A 17,733-nucleotide genomic window follows, 5' to 3' on the forward strand; every position below is an offset into this window, starting at 1 on the left:
ACCAGGTAGTATAGATAGAGATAGCTAAAACAACAATAACAACAACAACAACAAAAAAACAAAACCAAAAACTGACCTTTTCTAAAAGTATTTTAAAAGTATTTAAATGCCAACCCGGGATAACAGTGAGTTAATTTAAAAGTATATATCATGATTATAACCATAATACACGGGCCCTCGAGCCACTCTTTCTCAAATTCAGGCCCAATCCTGCCTCTCCGGAGTGTATTTTACTTCTGCTTAATAAACCCCTCTTTGCTTTCCTCTGTTGGCATGTCTCATTCAATTCTTTGTTCAGGATGCCAAGGACCTGGAATAACATCACCTCTACCACTACTACCACCTCACAATATATTGTGGTGAGCCACGCTAGGAGCCAAAACTACGGGAAGAATAGGTAATAGCTCACAGAGACTTCAAGGATCCTGGAGTCTCTTAGTCTGGCTGAAGACATTCAGCCAAGAAATGGTCCGAAGGTTTTAAAATTGCAAATAACCCTATGACAGGGATCCCAACCCCGTGGGAGCTCTGAACTAGCATGTGTTATCCTGCACCAGTGACAGTCCTCCCCAACGACACATCTAGGGACGATCTCAACAACCTGCCCTGCTCTCCTGTTTGACAGGGCAAGAGTTCCATGATCCCAGGTAGGTAGGGCCAATGCCTCTTTCCAGCATGAAGCAGTTACAGAAGACAGATCACTCACCTTCACCGCCCCCAAAAATGTATTGGGGGGACCAGCAGTTGGCATAATGGCTATATTGCTGGACTCCCATGTGGTCCACCACAGTTCGAGTCCCGGACCCGGTGGCTTAAACTCACACAGCACACGGGGGTGCATGCCCAACATCCTGAGAGGAGAAGGGATTGCAGCGTGGCCATCTCCCCTGGGGGTTGATTTCTCACTTTCTGTCTGTCTGTGTCTTTCTGGCAAACACACGTGTCTTATAGCAAAAATCTCTCAAAAAAAAAAAAATGCACAGGGATCATGCCTCTCAGGGGCAAGACAGGGCAGGAAGAAAGCTAGAAAACAGAGGTGGATAGGAGGGCTGGAGCATCTGCCCATGTGGCTAGATAGGCAAACCAATCAGAGCAGAAAATTCCCCGCCCTAGGTAATGTAGGCGGGAGATTTCCAGTGCAGGGTGTCTAGCCAATTAAGCCACATTTGATATATCTGAGATCAATCAGTGGGCCCAGCCAACGATCAACCAACATGACCCCGACTAAGCCATTATAAACCACATGGAAAGTAATGACCAGGGTCCTTGAGTCAGTTCTCTCGTTCAGGCTGCTCCTAACTCTGGAGTGTATTTTCACTTTTACTTAATAAACTATCCTTTGCTTTTACAAAAAAAAAACCCAAAAACAAATTGTACAAATTTTGGAAAAGTGCCAGGGATGAGTAGTAGCCCCACTTTCCAGAAACATACAAATGACTCTTATAATACTGAGATCGTTCTAATAGTCTTACATGAAACATACATCTCATGTTTAAACTCTATACCAATTTTATACAAACTTTATGGCGTCACAAGGGGTAGAAGCAATCTCTGTACAAGCACCTCTACCTCATACTTGCATAATCTCACCATTTTTCTGCATTTTTATAACTACGCAGGGCATTTGTGCACATAAATGTCTTATATCTACAAAGTGGAGACCACTTGTTTACACAACAAAAAAGTAGGGACAGACAGTAACAAGTCAATAAATTAGGTTTTGTTTTGGTTTTAGCTTTTTGGAATAGAACACATGCCCTCACTCTCTAGAGAGCAAGCAAGAGAGAGACAGACAGAAAGTGAGAAATCATTTCCCAGGGGAGATAGCCATGAAACAATCCCTTTGCTTCTATTTTCCTCTTGGAATTTTGGGCACCTATCCACACACCATGTGATTTTCAAGCCACTGGGTCTAGGACTTGAACTGCAGTCTGCCATGTGGGAATCCAGTGCCTTAATCACCACACCACCTACTGGCCCCAAATAAATTTTTATTTATATATACTCAATCAGTTTAGAATGTGGTCTGATTTTATTATCTATAGAATGCATATTCTTTTAAAGGAACTTAATATTAAAACACATTTAAAAAAGTGATATAAGGGGCCAGGAGGTTAAATCTCTGAACTCCCACATGGCTGACTGTGGTTTGAGTCCTGGATCTGGTGGCTGGCTTTCTCACTTTCTCTCTCGTGAGCATATATGACCTACAGCAAAATTTAAAAAATAATAAAATTAAATTAAATAATTCCTTCCAAAAATAGCGTAAAAATACTGACTAGATATAAAGCCTTACTGTGAAAAAACAGTATTGACCAGTGGACGCTAAATGCTTCTTCAATGGAGGGAGATATATCTTCAATTATTAGGCTCCAGGGTAAAACATAACTATCACCATAAATCAATATACTTGTAAATTATTCTACCTGTACTAAATACTTTCAATGAAAATATCATATGTTTACTTTTCTTTCTTCCTTTACTTAAATAATTATTTTATTCAACTTTATTTATAATTTGACCAGAAAAGGACAGAGACAGTGAGAAAGTGAGAAAGGCAAACTGCCAGGTCCGGGACTTGAACCATAGTTAGCCACGTGGGAGTCCAGCGCCCTTAACCACCAAGCCACCTACTGGCCCCTGTTTACTTTTCTTAATCTTGAAGGTTTTCTCCCCAAGCCTCCTCAGAATTAATGAAGATTTGCTAAACTTACACTTGTTGTAAATAAATCATCAAAAAATGACTTGAGGGAACCAGCAGTTAGTGTAATGGCTATGTCGCTGGACTCCCACGTAGTTGACCGCGGTTCGTGTCCCGGACCCGGTGGCTTAAAACTCACGCTGGGCACGTGTGCGTGCGTGCCCAAGATCCCGAGAGGAGAATGGAGGAGAAGGGATTGCGGCGTGACCATCCCCCCTGGGGGGTGATTTCTCGCTTTCTGTCTCTATGTCTCTCTCTGTCTGTCTGGCGAGCACACGCGCCCTACAGTGAAAATCTCTCCAAAAAAAAAAAAAAAAAAGACTTGAATTCTAATCAGAATTTAAAAATTACAGAAGGGAACCAAACTATCCACTGTAATCTGAAAACAGACAACAAAATTATCAGATTCATGAAAGAATTCACAAAAACAGATTCAATTTCTACTGATACATCATTTCAACCCTTATATAACAACAACATAACCAATCAAAAACATTTTCAGCTTTGAAAAGTCACCCTTTTGGGTTTTCTACTATATTTAGTCAATAGAAATGATCCAAAAATAGCCATATAACATACAACAAGCAGATGCAAAAAGAAAACAAAGCTCTTGGGGAAGCCCACTGGCTGGTGATTAAGGCAGCTGGGCCCCACATGACCAACTGCACAGTTTGAGTCCCATATCTGGAGACTTGAAAAATATACCAGATGTATGTGTGTGAGTGCCCAAAATCCTGAAAGGAGGGGAAGATGAAGAAGGGATTGCAGAGGGAACCAGCAGTTAGCGTAATGGTTGTCGCTGGACTCCTACATAGTCGACCACGGTCGCGTCCCAGACCCGGTGGCTTAAAACTCATGCCGGGCGCGTGTGCATGTGTGCCCAAGATCCCAAGAGGAGAATGGAGGAGAAGGGATTGCGGCGTGACCATCTCCCCTGGGGGGTGATTTCTCGCTTTCTGTCTCTATGTCTCTCTCCATCTGTCTGGTGAGCGCACTTGCAGAGTAACCGTTACTCATGGAGAGTACTTTTCCACTTTCATATGCCCTCTGACAAAATGAAAAAGAAAGAAAGAAAGAAAGAAAGAAAGAAAGAAAGAAAGAAAGAAAGAAAAATAAAACGAAGCTTTTAATTACCTGATGCCGTTTAAGCATGTCCAGTCCCAGAAGCATGTCCATCGGCTGTTCTTCAAGTATAGAGAAAGAACATGCCAGGAAATCTCCTTCAATCTGAACCTGAGCTACAGTATAGGAGGAAGAGACGAGGTTACTGATGTTACCTTCAAAAGGCCCAGGCAAGCTTTGCAAACCTACCTGTCACTGCCTTGCTTCCTGAAATCAAGCAAAGCGAAGCCAAGGCAATGCATGCCAATAGTATGAAAAATCTAGGAAGATTTAAGTCTAAAAGTCAATAAAGCTCATAAAGTAAATCTGGTAGAACTACTATCAGAATACCTGGCTTGAAATGTGATGTCATTAGGATTTATATGCTCAGATGGTAAGAAACACAGGCAATGAAGGAGTAACAAGTAATAACAGGCCAATCCTACACAGTAACCACTTGCTTTCTCTAAGTTTACAAAAGGTTTCCTAAAAGGGAAAGACTCCAGCAAGGTCTTCCTGCCACGATCCACATCCATGTCTGAGTGCCCAGATCACTGGCATGTACATGCAGCTGGCTACAAAGGGAGGTCTCGAGGACACAACCCAGGATCTTCCCGTGTGGGTCATGGTGCACTACCACTGTACCACACCCTGATCCTAAATTTTTTCTTTGTTTAGATTTTTGCCATAGAGCATGTGTGCTTGCAGGGTGGGGAGAAAAGTGGGGGGTGGGGAGGAGAAAAGTGAGAGAGGAAGTGAGAATCACTCCTCAGGGGGATGATCACACTGCAATCCCTTCTCTTCCATTCTCCTGTTGTGATATGGCGCATGCACACTCACCCACCCAGTATGTTTTTCCAAACTGCTGGGTCTGGGACTCAAATGACGGAGTTAGCCATGTGGGATAACTGCCTTAACCACCACACCACCTGCTTACCACCTGCTGGCCCATAGTCCTATACATTTTTATATTCTTTCTTACTCAGTTGGCAGACAAACACAAACACACACACACACACTATGATATGGATGCAGTCTGAATGTGAATCCTCTATTAGTTATGTATGTCCCTAAAGTTCTTTCCCAGTTTGCATTTGTTGATGTTCTTGATGATGCCTTTCAATAAAAACAAATTCTTTATTATTTTATTTATCCATTCATTTATTTTAATCTGACCAGAGAGAGAGAGAAAGTGAGAAAGCAAGCCACCAGATCTGGGACTCAAACTGTGGTCAGCCATGTGGGAGTGTCCAGCGCCTTAACCGCCATGCTGCCTGCTGGTCCCTCAATAAAATTTGTTTTATGTTTATTTTGCTCATGAGAGAGCAGGTAAATGTGTGTGTACACATGTGAGAGACAGACAGTTGTCTTGCGTGACTCTATCTCCTTTCCCCAGCCCTTAGCGTATCACAATCTAGGTACCGCTCATCCGGTACCTCTCATCTGGCAATTTTCAGATAGAATAGAGACTAAAACCCTAGACTGGTCATGTAGCTTCCAACACTGTAGTTTAGTATGCAACTGTATGTCTACCAAGGCTGGGCTGAAAAGTTCATCATCATCTTTTTTTTTTTTTTTAAAGAGATTTTGCTATAGGGCACACAGGCTCATGGAGACAGAGAGATAGAAAGTAAGAAATCACCCCCTAGGGGGGATGGTCATGCTGCAATTCCTTTTCCTCCAGGGATTTTGGGCACATATGCAGATGCGCTGGCATGAGCGTTAAGCCACCAGGTCTGGGACTCAAACCACAGTTGACTACATGAGAGTCCAGCAATGCAACCATTGCGCCATCTGCTGGTCCCAAAGTTCTTCATCTTAATGAGGCCAAACTTATCAAGTCATTTCCTTCCTATCTTTTAAAGTATCCCTTCACTGTATCCAAGATATTCTTGTGTATTTTTTTTTCTAAAATAATTGGACTTTTTGCCTTTCACATCTAAGTCTAAACAAACTTGTGTGCATTTTAAGAGGAACAGTCCAGGGTCTGATTTCCAAGTCACTCTTACACACTGATACCCAGTTGTCCACCAACATTTTCTGAAAAACTTCCCACTGCTCTATAAGACTTACTCTCATTTATGTATGTTCCTGTAAGCATGGGTCTGTTTCTATTCATTTTCTAGACAATCATTAGGTCCTGTTATTTAGAAAGGGAAGATATTTCTAGAGTGTCTTGTCTGCTCTTACAATAAAAGAGCCACATACTATTTAAAATTAGTACAGGCCAGCAGGTGGCATGGTGGTTAAGGTGGTTAGATCCCACATGGCTGACTGCTTGGTTAGAGTACCAGACCCCAGGCTTGAAAAACATTCTGGGGGCCCAGCAGGAGACTAAAGAGCTGAATTCCATATGGCCATCTTTGTGGTTCAAATTCTGGATTCAGTGGCTTGAGAATCACACCAAACACTCTCCCCAAATCCTGAGAGGAGAGTGGAGAAGACACTAAGGACTGGCCATTTCCCCTTGGGGTGGGGGTGTGTGTGACTTCTCACCTTCTCTCTATAGCAAAAACTAAAACCAAACAAATAAATAACAAAAAATTCTGCCTTAGTCTCCCAAGTTACTGGGATTATAGGCACACACCACCATGCCCAGTCTTTTAGGTAGGACTGGGAATGAAACCCAGGTCTCCCATGTGGTCCCAGCCTATGGAACATAGTGTCTTAGCAGCATACACAACTGCAGCTGGGTCTTCTGCTGTTGCTTTTTCAAAGCATAAATTCCTAGGACTAAAAAATAATAATAATAAGAAAAAAGACAGCAGAAATCAAATTTTAGGACTAAAAAGCAGATGATAATAAGGAAAACTAAAAAAGCAACTCAGTTTTTATCATAGACCTCCTAAGAGGCTTAGGAATTTATCAAAAGCACCTCTGCAAATAGGAGTAGAGGGGAACCAGCAGTTAGCGTAATGGCTATGTCGCTGGACTCCCACATAGTCGACCGCAGTTCAAGTCCTGGACCCGGTGGCTTAAAACTCACACTGGGTACATGTGAGTGCGGGCCCAAGATCCCGAGAGGAGAATGGAGGAGAAGGGATTGCGGCGTGACCATCCCCCCTGGGGGGTGATTTCTCGCCTTTTGTCTCTATGTCTGTCTCTGTCTGTCTGGCAAGCGCACGCGCCCTATAGTGAAAACCTCTCAAAACAAACAAACAAACAAAAAAAAAAAAAAAAGAAGAAGAAGAAGAAGAAAAAATAGAGTAGAGGTAGTTCAAAGCAGGAACCCTGGGCTCAAAGTCTGCAGAGACACAGTCAGACCTCAGGGTGTTGTTCTTGCATTCTGCTCAGCCAGCTGACCCTTCACCCCTACAGTAGACTAGAGATCTACTTTCTAGAGAAGGTGAGAAAGAGGCTCTCTTAAGAGGTAGGAGGGCCTTCTTCATGGCCTACTAGTTACATCTGCTGGATCCCACATGGCTTATCGCACAGCTAGAGTCTGGACTCAGCAGCTTAAGAAACATGCCGGGTACATATGCACGTGAGCTCAAAATCTCAAGAGGAAGATGGAGAAGTAATTATGGTGTAGCTATTCTTCCTAAGAAGTGCTTTCTTTTCTCTCTCTGGTGAGCACATTAAACTAAAAACTAAAAAGCAAGGGGGTCGGCAGATGGCATGGTGGTTAAGGTGCTAGACTCCCACATGCGGTCAAGTCCCAGATCTGACGGGTTGAAAATCACGCTAGGTGCGTGTATATGCACACCCAAAAATCCCAGGAGGAGAACGAAGGAGAAGGAACTGTGGTGTAGCTATCCCTCTGGGGGGAGGGGGGATATCTCACTTGCCCTCTCATTGTCTCTCCCTGTCTCTTTCTGGTAAGCACACACACCCTATGGCAAAAATGTAAAAAAAGAAAAAAAAAGAGGTAGTGGGGCCAGCAGGTAGCATGAAGGTTAAGGTAGTGAATCCCATACAGCAGACTGTGGTTCAAGTCCCAGACTTGGCAGCCTGAAAAATCACGCCAGGTGTGTATGTGTGTGTGCATGCCCCAAATTCTGAGAGGTGATGAAGGAGAAGGAATTACGGTATGACTATCCCCAAGAGGGGGTGCGCTTTCTCACTCTGCTTTTATTTCTCTTGCTCTGTGTGTGTGTCTCTCTCTCTGGCAAGCACATGTGTTCTACAGCATATATATGTGTGTGTGTGTGTGTGTGTGTGTGTGTGTATAAATAAATAAAATAAATGTACTCCCAACCACCTTTTTTCAAGAAGTTATTGGATGAAGGACCCCATAAACTAAGAGCATGACCGAAAAGAAAGTGAGGGCTGGGATACATGTTAATTCAACATTAAGACAGAGGAGAAAGGAATCTTTCCAGAACAGGTCAAAGAGATTCTAAAACAACACCAGTGCTGCTGGAATCATGAGTCCAGACTCAGGCAAAAGTGTCCTTGTGGGCCGGCCCTATAGTCTAGTAGTTAAGGGAGCTAGATTCCACATGACCAACTGTGGTTAGAATCCTGGCCTTAGTGGCTTGGAAAACACACCAAATCTTGACAGGAGGAAGAAATGGGATTGTGGTGTGACCACAACCTGTTGGAGGTTGCCTTTTCCCTCTTCCCTTTTGGGGAGCACAAAGAAGGAAAGAAGGAAGGCCGGTAGACAGGCAGGCAGAAAGACAGACACTGGAAGACAGAAGCAGAATGATAGACGGGGGTAAGAGAGAGAGAGAGAGAGAGAGAGATAAAGAACAAGAGAAAGAGAAACGGAAAAAACGGAAGAAAGTATTTTCAATAGGATGATATACATGGAACACCTGATGTGGCTGAATTTATTTAAAGGCAATTTGCATAACTAGGAAGTTTGTGTAGGGATGAATAGCACATAACCATCCAACCAAACAAAGAAAAGGAACAATGATGAATTCTGAGAGAAAAGAACACTAGATATGAAAGAAAAGCAACCATATTCAACTACAAATCAACTCTCAGAAATGTTTACATAATGTATCAATGAACAATGATACAGATGTATTAATGTGGAAGTATGGAGGTAAATAGCCAAAGAAATCAGTAAAATAACTGAAAGGGATTATCTCTGAGGAGCAGAAAATAGAAGTGTGCAGAAGACTAGTTTTTTGGTATCTAACAATAATATGTACATGAATAACACGGACAGAACAGAGGATTTAAAATTTCTAAGAATTAGGCTTGTTGGATCAGATACACCCACACGAAAGAAATTAATAGACCAAAAAATGCAAAGCCTTAAAAATGCAGTACTCTATAAATACTCTGCAAAGACTGCATTTCCCAGTGCCTCTGCTCACCTAGATGGACTCGGCCTATAATCTTCTGCGTTCCCACTCCTTTGGCGATCCCTGCCCACCGCCGGTCCACCAGTCTCATTATATTACACCTTTCTGCACACGCTTGGCTCATGATAGTCATCTGGGCACCTGGAGAGGAGAAAAACACCAGATAACAAAACCCCTGTTGGTGGCACGACTCCAAAGGCAGCATTAATAACCAGATGGGAAGGCTTTTATCTGTAAAATCATTCCTACCCAGCAACTGTCCTGCCCCCTCAACTTCGAATTCCACACCAGAGTCTGAACCATATCTGAAACACAGTGTAAAAACTTGACATTGAAGAAAAGAATATTTGTTGCAATGTAATAATTATCTTACTGCATCTTATTTATTATTATTATTTAATTTGACCAGATAGACACAGAGAGAAAGTAAGAAAGCAAGCTGCCAGGTCCAGGATTCAAACTGCAGTCAGCTATGCGGGAATCCGGTGCCTTAACTACCACACCACCTGCCAGCCCTTAAATGATATTTTACCAAAAGTGGGACCAGCAGATGGCATAATGGTTACATCGCTGGACTCTCAAGTAGTTGACCGTAGTTTGAGCCTTGGACCTGGTGGCTTAAACCTCATGCTGGGCACACATGCATGTGTGTCCAAAATCCTGAGAGGAGAGAGAGAAGGGACTGTGGTTTGGCCAGCTCCCCTGGGGGATGATTTGTCGCTTTCTGTCTCTCCAACAAGCGCATGTGCCCTTATAGCAAAAATCTCTAAAACAAAAACAAAACAAAAACTTTACCAAAAGGAAGTAAAACTATCTGGAAGAACCTCCTAAAAGTTCAAATGCTACCCTTACAGATGTATAGATGGCAGCACTAAATGAAGTACACTGTGCCCAGCAGTAGTGGCACAGGCATCAGGGTGCCCTGGAGCCATCTAGGAAGCCCTGAGATCTGGATCTGAGTGGACCTCACCACACCAGGTGCATCCCTGATTTTGGCTTGCTGGAAGGCTGGGGGGCAAACTGCAGTGCAGTAAGACCCTGCCAGGGCCTCCCCTTCCCCTCTGCACATCTGTCTGTGGCTCTCTTTGAAGAAATTAGCAAATAAGACCACTCTGCAGAACAGCAGTAATGTGCTGCTGTTCAAGAGAAGCTAGATCCTACATGGCAATTGTGATGTGAATCCCTGGCCTGGTCAGGATGATTGGAGGAAGGGGATTAGGGCATGACCAGGTCCTGTGAAGGGTGCTGTCTCTCTTACCTGTACATGCATGCACATCCTTATTCATGAATAAAGAAAATAAGTATTTTTAAAAATTAAGCACCGCTTTATACTCAGCAGGTTCACTAAGTTATTGCTAAGCTTCTTTATTTTAAAAAAAGAATTATTCTGGAGTCAGCAGGTAGCACAGTGGTTAAGGCACTAGACACTCCCACATGGCCACAGTTCGAGTCCCAGACCTGGTGCCTTGGTTCTCACTTTCTCTCTCTCTCTTGTTCTGTATCTTTTTCTGGTCAAATTAAAATAAATTAACAAATAAATGAAATTAAATAATTATTAAAAAAAGAATTATTCTATTTAACTTTTTAAAATTTGATCAGAGAGAAACGAAGTGAGAGAGAGGAGGAGGGAAAGTGAGAAAGCAAGTCACCAGGTCCAGGACTCGAACTGCGGTCAGCCATGTGGGAGTCTAGGGTCCTTAACCACCACACCACCTACCAGCCCATTGCTAAGCATTTTATTAAGTTACTTTTATTTCAGACTCTGAGACATAGCTTACCAGTCAAAAAGTAAATCCTGCAGTCTCCCAAAAAAAAAGTGAACTCGCTATACTCTTTCAACAATCAGATCCTCTTCCCTTTGAAGATAAGGGTGGTTAGGGCATTTTCTCTCCCTCTCACATGTACTCACCTGAAGGCAGCCCATGCCAAAGGCAAACACCCCTCTAATCTTTGTCTACAGTCCCAGTATCTTCCCTGAACTCCAGCTCCAGATTCCTGTGTTTTGGACATTTCTATCTCAAAGCCAATGGACATAAAATTCCCTCGCCACACAATCTGCACTCCGCATTTTTCCATCCTTGCAAATGGAAGTATTTTCGCAGTCATAAAACCTGAGCATAATATCCTTGTGGGTCCTCTTCTCTTAGTCTTCTCTCTGCTCTCAAACTCTGCCTCCAAAACTATAAAGAACTTTTATGTAATTTCTGCTATTTCCAACCTTATTTCTTCTAAGCCTAGCGATTGGCCTACCTCACATCCTATCCCCTGGCAAGTGGACAATTTCTCTGACTTCCAAACCATTTCATGATGTATAATTTAAACGATGCAGTAGTTCTGACCCTCAGGGATACAGAATTCTCCAGCTCTCTCTCTGCCTTCAGTTTTGCTAAAGTATCACCTTCTTCAAATCACTTTTTTTTTTTTTTTTTGAGTTTTTTTTTTGCTATAGGGCGCGTGCGCTTGCCAGACAGATTTTTTTTTTGAGTTTTTGCTATAGGGCGCATGCGCTCGCCAGACAGACAGAGAGACAGAATGTGAGAAGTCACCCCCCAGGGGGGAATGGTCACGCTGCAATCCCTTCTCCTCCTTCTCCTCTCGGGATCTTGGGCACGCACGCACATGCGCCCGGCCTGAGTTTTAAGCTACCGGGTCCGGGAAGCGAACCGCGGTAGACTACATGGGAGTCCAGCGACAGCCATTACGCTAACTGCTGGTCCCCAAATCACTTACTTCTGCATCAGTTCAAATCCTCAATAGTTTCCACTCTTATTAAGATTAGTTTCAAATCACCTAACCACAGCCTCGGATCCCACCTTATCCTGGCCCACTGTTTATTTCCAGCTTTATATCTCAACTACTGTAAACTCTCCTTTTAGCAGAATTGTGTCCCCTTTGCCTCTTACTCACTCTGGCCCTCCTGTAAAATGTCCCCTCCTGCTCTGCTTTCACTTTCTCTGAATTTCACCCATGCTTTAAGGCTCAGCTCAAGATGCAGCTGCTCCCCAACTAAATGCCTCTTCCCAGTGATTTTTTTTTTTTTTTTGGAGAGGTTTTTTGCTATAGAGCACATGTGCTCACCAGAGAGACAGAAAGCAAGAAATCACCCCCAGGGGGGGATGGCCATGCCACAATCGGGTTCTTGGGCACACACGCAATGCACCCGGCTTGAGTTAAACCGCCTGGTCCGGGACTCGAACTGCGGTCGACTGCATGGGAGGCCAGAGACATAGCCATTATACCAACTGCTGGTCCCCCTTCCTAGTGATTTCACCTCTCATTCAATGCCAACACTTTCTGTTCACAGAACTCCTCTGTACCTTTCACTTTATGGGCACTAAGTGCTCTTGGCATTAGAAAAGAGTTAAGATTCAAGAAAGCCAAGAAACATATCGGGAAAACTGCGAAGGCAGTTGTCTTTTTTCTTTTTCCCTCCTCATTTTAACCAAAAAAGCTAGTTATTATGGTTATTCAAGTAAACAAATTCAAGATGGAAAGGGACCCTTTCATTGCTCTCCTGCCTGTTCTCAAGCCTTAGCTCAAAGCCCCAACTTCTCTCTGCTCAGAAACAGCTCAGTTCCAACATCCTCTCCTTTAGAGAGAACTCCAGGGTGAGAATATGACTTCCTATGTGCACCCAGCATTCAAATGGGTTCTGCAGTGTGGTGAAGAGCTCTGGCATCAAGCAGATCTGGGGCTGAACCTCAAGTCGACCACTTATAAACTCTGTATAGCTAAAGAGAAACTTTATCTTTTTCCTACCCATAAAATGGAAATAATTGTACAACATATAGTTCAGGGATATTCTGATGAAATAAAATCGAATAAAGTGATATGTATTAAGCACCTGGCGTGGTGCTTGGGACACACTAAGGGCTCAGTATGAGCTGAGTGTTGAACTGCAGTCTCATGTGCGTCTACCTGTACAGGGACCCTCGGGAACTCCAGCTGGCAAGTCTGACCCCAGCACTTAGCACAGGCATGTGCACAGCACTCCACAGACTGTTTTTAGCTGAATAACCAGAAGATTTACTTCTCCCAGGAGTGTCTGCATCTCAAGATAAACTTGAGGTTGAAACCCAGCATGTGCTTAAATATTTGTGGATAACAAATGGAGAAAAATACTTGAAAAGGGCTTTTAGTGCTCTAGAAACTCACCCTCTCTTACAGCCTTGAGTAAGACTCAGAATCAAGACACATACAACCACTCAGTCACATGCCCACATGGTGGTTTTACTAAAAAGCATAGGAGTTGTTGCAACCACCAGATGGCATAATGGTTACATCACTGGATTCCCACATAGTTGACTGCGGTTTGAGTCCTGGATGCAGCAGTTTGAAACTTACACTGGGTGCATGTGCATGTGCGCCCAAAATCTTGGGAGGAGAATGGAGGAGAAGAAACTGCAGCATGGTCATCCCCCCGGGGGTGATTTCTCGCTTTCTGTCTCTGTCCAATAAGCACATGTGCCCTATACCAAAAATCTCTCTTAAGATAAAAAAAAAAAAAAAGGCAAAGAGTTGTTACAGAGAGAAAAGGTGCCAGTAGGTATATGGTTACCTAAATCTTCAAGTGGTAAACTGTCTCTTCACCTGATTGTTAGGTTACTTAAGGGGAAGAACCATCTCCCCTATAGCTTTACATTCTGCACAGCTCCTGGCAAAATGCTGGCACACAGACCAGGCTATGTTTAACCTACACTCCCCAAAGTTCCTTCTTATACTTGTTCTAAATATGTTTACCTTCGATTTCTTCCAGAAATGTCTGAGACATTCAGGACACTAAATAAGGAGAAGTAGGAACACAAAGGAGATACTATAAAATACAAAACTGGCTGTAAGGGCCAGCCATGGTGACGCACTGCTCTGTAATGCTCAATCCATATGAAAGATCAGGGTTCAGTTCCTGGATCAACATATATACACTGTGTGTACTCCTGTGATCCTAGCTCATTGGGAAGGCTTCAGGGAGGGATGCAATGTGAGACCCTGTTGAGGGGTGCCTTGTTCTGTCTCTCTTTCATGGAAGAAACAAGTAAGGAAATGAACTGAATTAAAATAAAGCACTGGTTAAGAAATGATGAAAGAAAGAACCCTATTACCAGTAGGAAGTTTAGTAAGTGAAACAGTAGCTCCCAGGCTTGTTAGGTAGCAGTCCAAAGGACTATGGCCATCTAAACAGCCTCCCTTCTCCCATGTCAGGTGAGCATGTTGGAAGATTAAGATCAAAACACAAAAGATGGAGACATCACCTGAGTCAACAAAGGCTTTCACGGGATGTCCGTTTACTTTGCAGTTAATATAAAGCATCACCACTTGTCCAAAACTTTCTGGAGCTTCTTCCATAGCTATCGTCATGTTTTCCTCAATGTTCTGTTGCCTGTAACAAACCAAAATCAGGTATGCCAGAAGCATTATTTCCTTGAAAAGAAATGTCTCAAGGTCACAAAATTAAAAAGACATGCATTTCTTGCCTCAACTGTAGCAGCTGAGTCACGGAAATGTAAATTAGTGCTCTGCCCTGCAACAGGAGATTCAGCAGGCATTATCTTCATGGAAAACAATCCTGTCCCTTTTACAAGGTCAGAAATAGGAAAATAAACTCAAGAGAAAGGGTGATGACCCTTTTTAATCCTGTAACATGTTACAATTTCACGAATGTTCCAATTATTATTTTTTTAAGATAATTTTTTGCTATAGGGCACGTGCACTTGCTGGAGAGAGAAAGACAGAAAGTGAGAAAACACCCCTGGGGGGGAGATGGCTATGTCACAATCCCTTCTCCATTCTTCTCTTGGGAATTTGGGCACCTACACACACGAGCCCAGCATGAGTTTCAAGCCGCCAGGTCTGGGACTCGAACCATGGTCGACTATGGGAGTCCAGTGACATAACCATCATGCCTTCTACTGATCCCACAAATGCTCCAATTTTTACTGAGCATCTGGGCAAATTTCCTAAGTCCAATGTATTAAAAAAAATGCTTGCTTGGGCCAGCAGGTGACACAGAGGTTAAGACAGCTGGATCCCAGCTGAGCTGAGCTGACTTGACTGAGCTGTTCAAGTCCCAAGTTTGTAAACAAAATACATAGATGTTTCAGCTGCTTTTGCTGCACCATACCAAGGATTGGATCTTGTGGTGCCATGGTAGTCAACGCACTAGATTCCACATGGCTGACTCCACGGTCAAGTCCCAGAGCCGGTGGCTTGAAAAGCATGGCAGGTACATGTGTACGTGTATGTGTGCCCAAAATCCTGAGAGGAAGATGGGGCCAACAGGTGGCCTGGTGGATAAGGTGCTAGACTCCCACATGGCCAACTACAGTTTTGAGTGGCAGACCTAATGGCTTGCTTTACTACTTTCTCTTTCTGGTGAGCACACATGCCCTACAGCAAAAAATAAGGAGTTGCCAAATGGTATGGTGGTTAGGTTGCCGAACTCCCATATGGCAGATTGCGGTTCAAGTCCCAGACCTGGTGGCTTGCTTTCTCACTTTACCTCTCTCTCTCTCTCTCTCTCTCTCTCTCTCTCTCTCTCTCTCTCTGGTCAAATTAAAAAATAAGAACAATGGGGACCAGCAGATGGTACAATGGTTACATTGCTCGATTCCCATGTAGTCAACTATGGTTTGAGTCCTGAAATTGGTGACTTAAAACTCATACTGGGTACACATGTGTGTGTGCCCAAGATGCCAAGAGGAGAAGAGATTGCAGTGTGGCCATTCCTGGAGGGGTGCTGGGGGTGGGTGTGATTTCTTGCTTTCTATCTCTTTGTCTCTCCATTGAGCATACGCGCCCTATAGCAAAAAAAATCTCTCTTAAAAAAATAAACTAGCGGCCGACAGGTGGCATAGTTGTTAAAGGGTGCTGGACTTTCACATGGTTCGAGTCCCAGATCTGGTAGCTTGCTTTCTCCCTTTCTTTCCAGTCAAATTTAAAAATAAATAAATAAAATTAAGTTAAATAAAGTAGTTATTTAAAAATTTTAATTAAAAAATAATAACAATGGTAAATAAAACTAAATAAAAAAACTTTAAGGGGCTGGCAGGTGGAGTGACAATTAAGGCGCTGGACTACCACATGGTTAACCATGGTTTGAGTCCCAGACCTAGTGGCTTGCTTTCTCAGCTTCCCTTTCTCTCTCTGTCTCTCTCTCTGGTCATATTTGAAAACAATAATAATAATGAATAAAATAAATAAAAAAGAAAAAAAATCTTAAAAAAAACAAACTAAAAAAATTACTGAGACGACAATGGAGAAGGATTTCAATGTAGCCATCCCCCATAGGGAATGTCTCTTTCTCTTTCTATTTGGCAGGGGCATATGCCCTTACGGGTCAAAGTCTTAAAAAAAAAAAAAAATGCATTCATCACTGAGAACTACAAAAGTGTATTACAGTTTACTTGGTCCATGAAATCATTTCTTGGAACCAGCAGATGGCATAATGGGTTATGTCGTTGGACTCCCACATAGTCAGCCGCAGTTTTAGTCCTGGACCCAGCAGCTTGAAACACACAGTAGGCATGGATGTGTGTGTGCCCAAAGTTCCAAGAGGAGGATGGAAAAGGGATTGTGGCGTGACCATCTCCTCTGAAGATGGCCTGTCTCTCTGGTGAGTGCACATGCCCTATAGCAAAAATCTCTCTCTCAAAAAAAAAGAGAAATTTCTTTACAAATTTAACGTTAATGTATCAAAATCTTACCAGAAAGAAGTTTACAAAAGCTTACTCCCACATCTCATGTCTTCATTCTCAATTTCCTCTTCAGAACATTACCAAACACTATCAATACGAGTGGAAACTAGGTCAGCGGCTAGGTAACTTACCTGAAGACCGAGACTGTAATGGAACCAAGATTTGGGGTTAGCTTCTGTGAAACGGGTTGGTGAACTACAGGCTACCATATGGTTGTGTGAAGCATTTTGAGGAACACGGCAATGCCACACATTTACATATTGTCCTACTGTTTCTGGCTGCTTTCACATGGCAGTGTCAGAGCTGAATATGAATGACAGAGACCCACACGACCTGTAAAGTCTAAAATATTTACTATCTGGCCCTTCACGGAAAAAGCCTACTGATCCCTGATCTAAACTATAGAGACTATCCTATTTATAATAACCCTCTGGGTTCAACTGAACTGATAGCTTTATCAACAATTTTGTGATATTTAACTTCTCTGAAAGTCAAAGGTGCCCTTATTCAATTCAGTCAAGCAAAATAACATGTTATCATTTGTCAGTACATACCTCCATGTTACCATGGAGGAAATAGGCCTAAAAACACTCAGGCATTTGATACAATGACACAGCTTTCACCTTGCTTCATCTAACTACATTTAGAAATCACTGAAAATTAATTGTGTACCCATGGGAACCAGCAGTTAGCGTAATGGCTATGTCGCTGGACTCCCATGTAGTCGACCGTGGTTCGCGTCCCAGACCTGGTGGCTTAAAACTCACGCCGGGCGCGTGTGCGTGCATGCCCAAGATCCCGAGAGGAGAATGGAGGAGAAGGGATTGCAGCGTGACCATTCCCCCTGGGGGGTGATTTCTCGCTTTCTGTCTCTCTGTCTGTCTCTGTCTGTCTAGTGAGCGCACGGGCCCTATAGCGAAAACCTCTCTCTCTCTCAAAAAAAAAAAAAAAAAAAAAAAAAAAAAAATTGAGACCCCCC

The 17,733-nt window shown here is 43.0% G+C and overlaps 1 protein-coding gene across 1 annotated transcript in view; it reads right to left on the reverse strand.

Annotated features, from left to right (window-relative positions):
• The window catches only part of LOC102493207 (regulator of solute carriers 1), a gene marked incomplete at its 5' end in the record, with an annotated part of 55,526 nt that overhangs the window by 11,910 nt on the left and 25,883 nt on the right, over positions 1–17,733 (reverse strand). Inside the window, 3 exon segments of the mRNA XM_027770616.1 lie at positions 3,836–3,939; positions 9,076–9,204; positions 14,313–14,440. Coding sequence (XP_027626417.1) covers positions 3,836–3,939; positions 9,076–9,204; positions 14,313–14,440 — 361 coding nt within the window.

The sequence above is a fragment of the Tupaia chinensis genome, unplaced genomic scaffold, assembly GCF_000334495.1.
Source record: "Tupaia chinensis unplaced genomic scaffold, TupChi_1.0 Scaffold000146_1, whole genome shotgun sequence".
In the NCBI taxonomy this organism is placed as follows: Eukaryota; Metazoa; Chordata; class Mammalia; order Scandentia; family Tupaiidae; genus Tupaia; species Tupaia belangeri.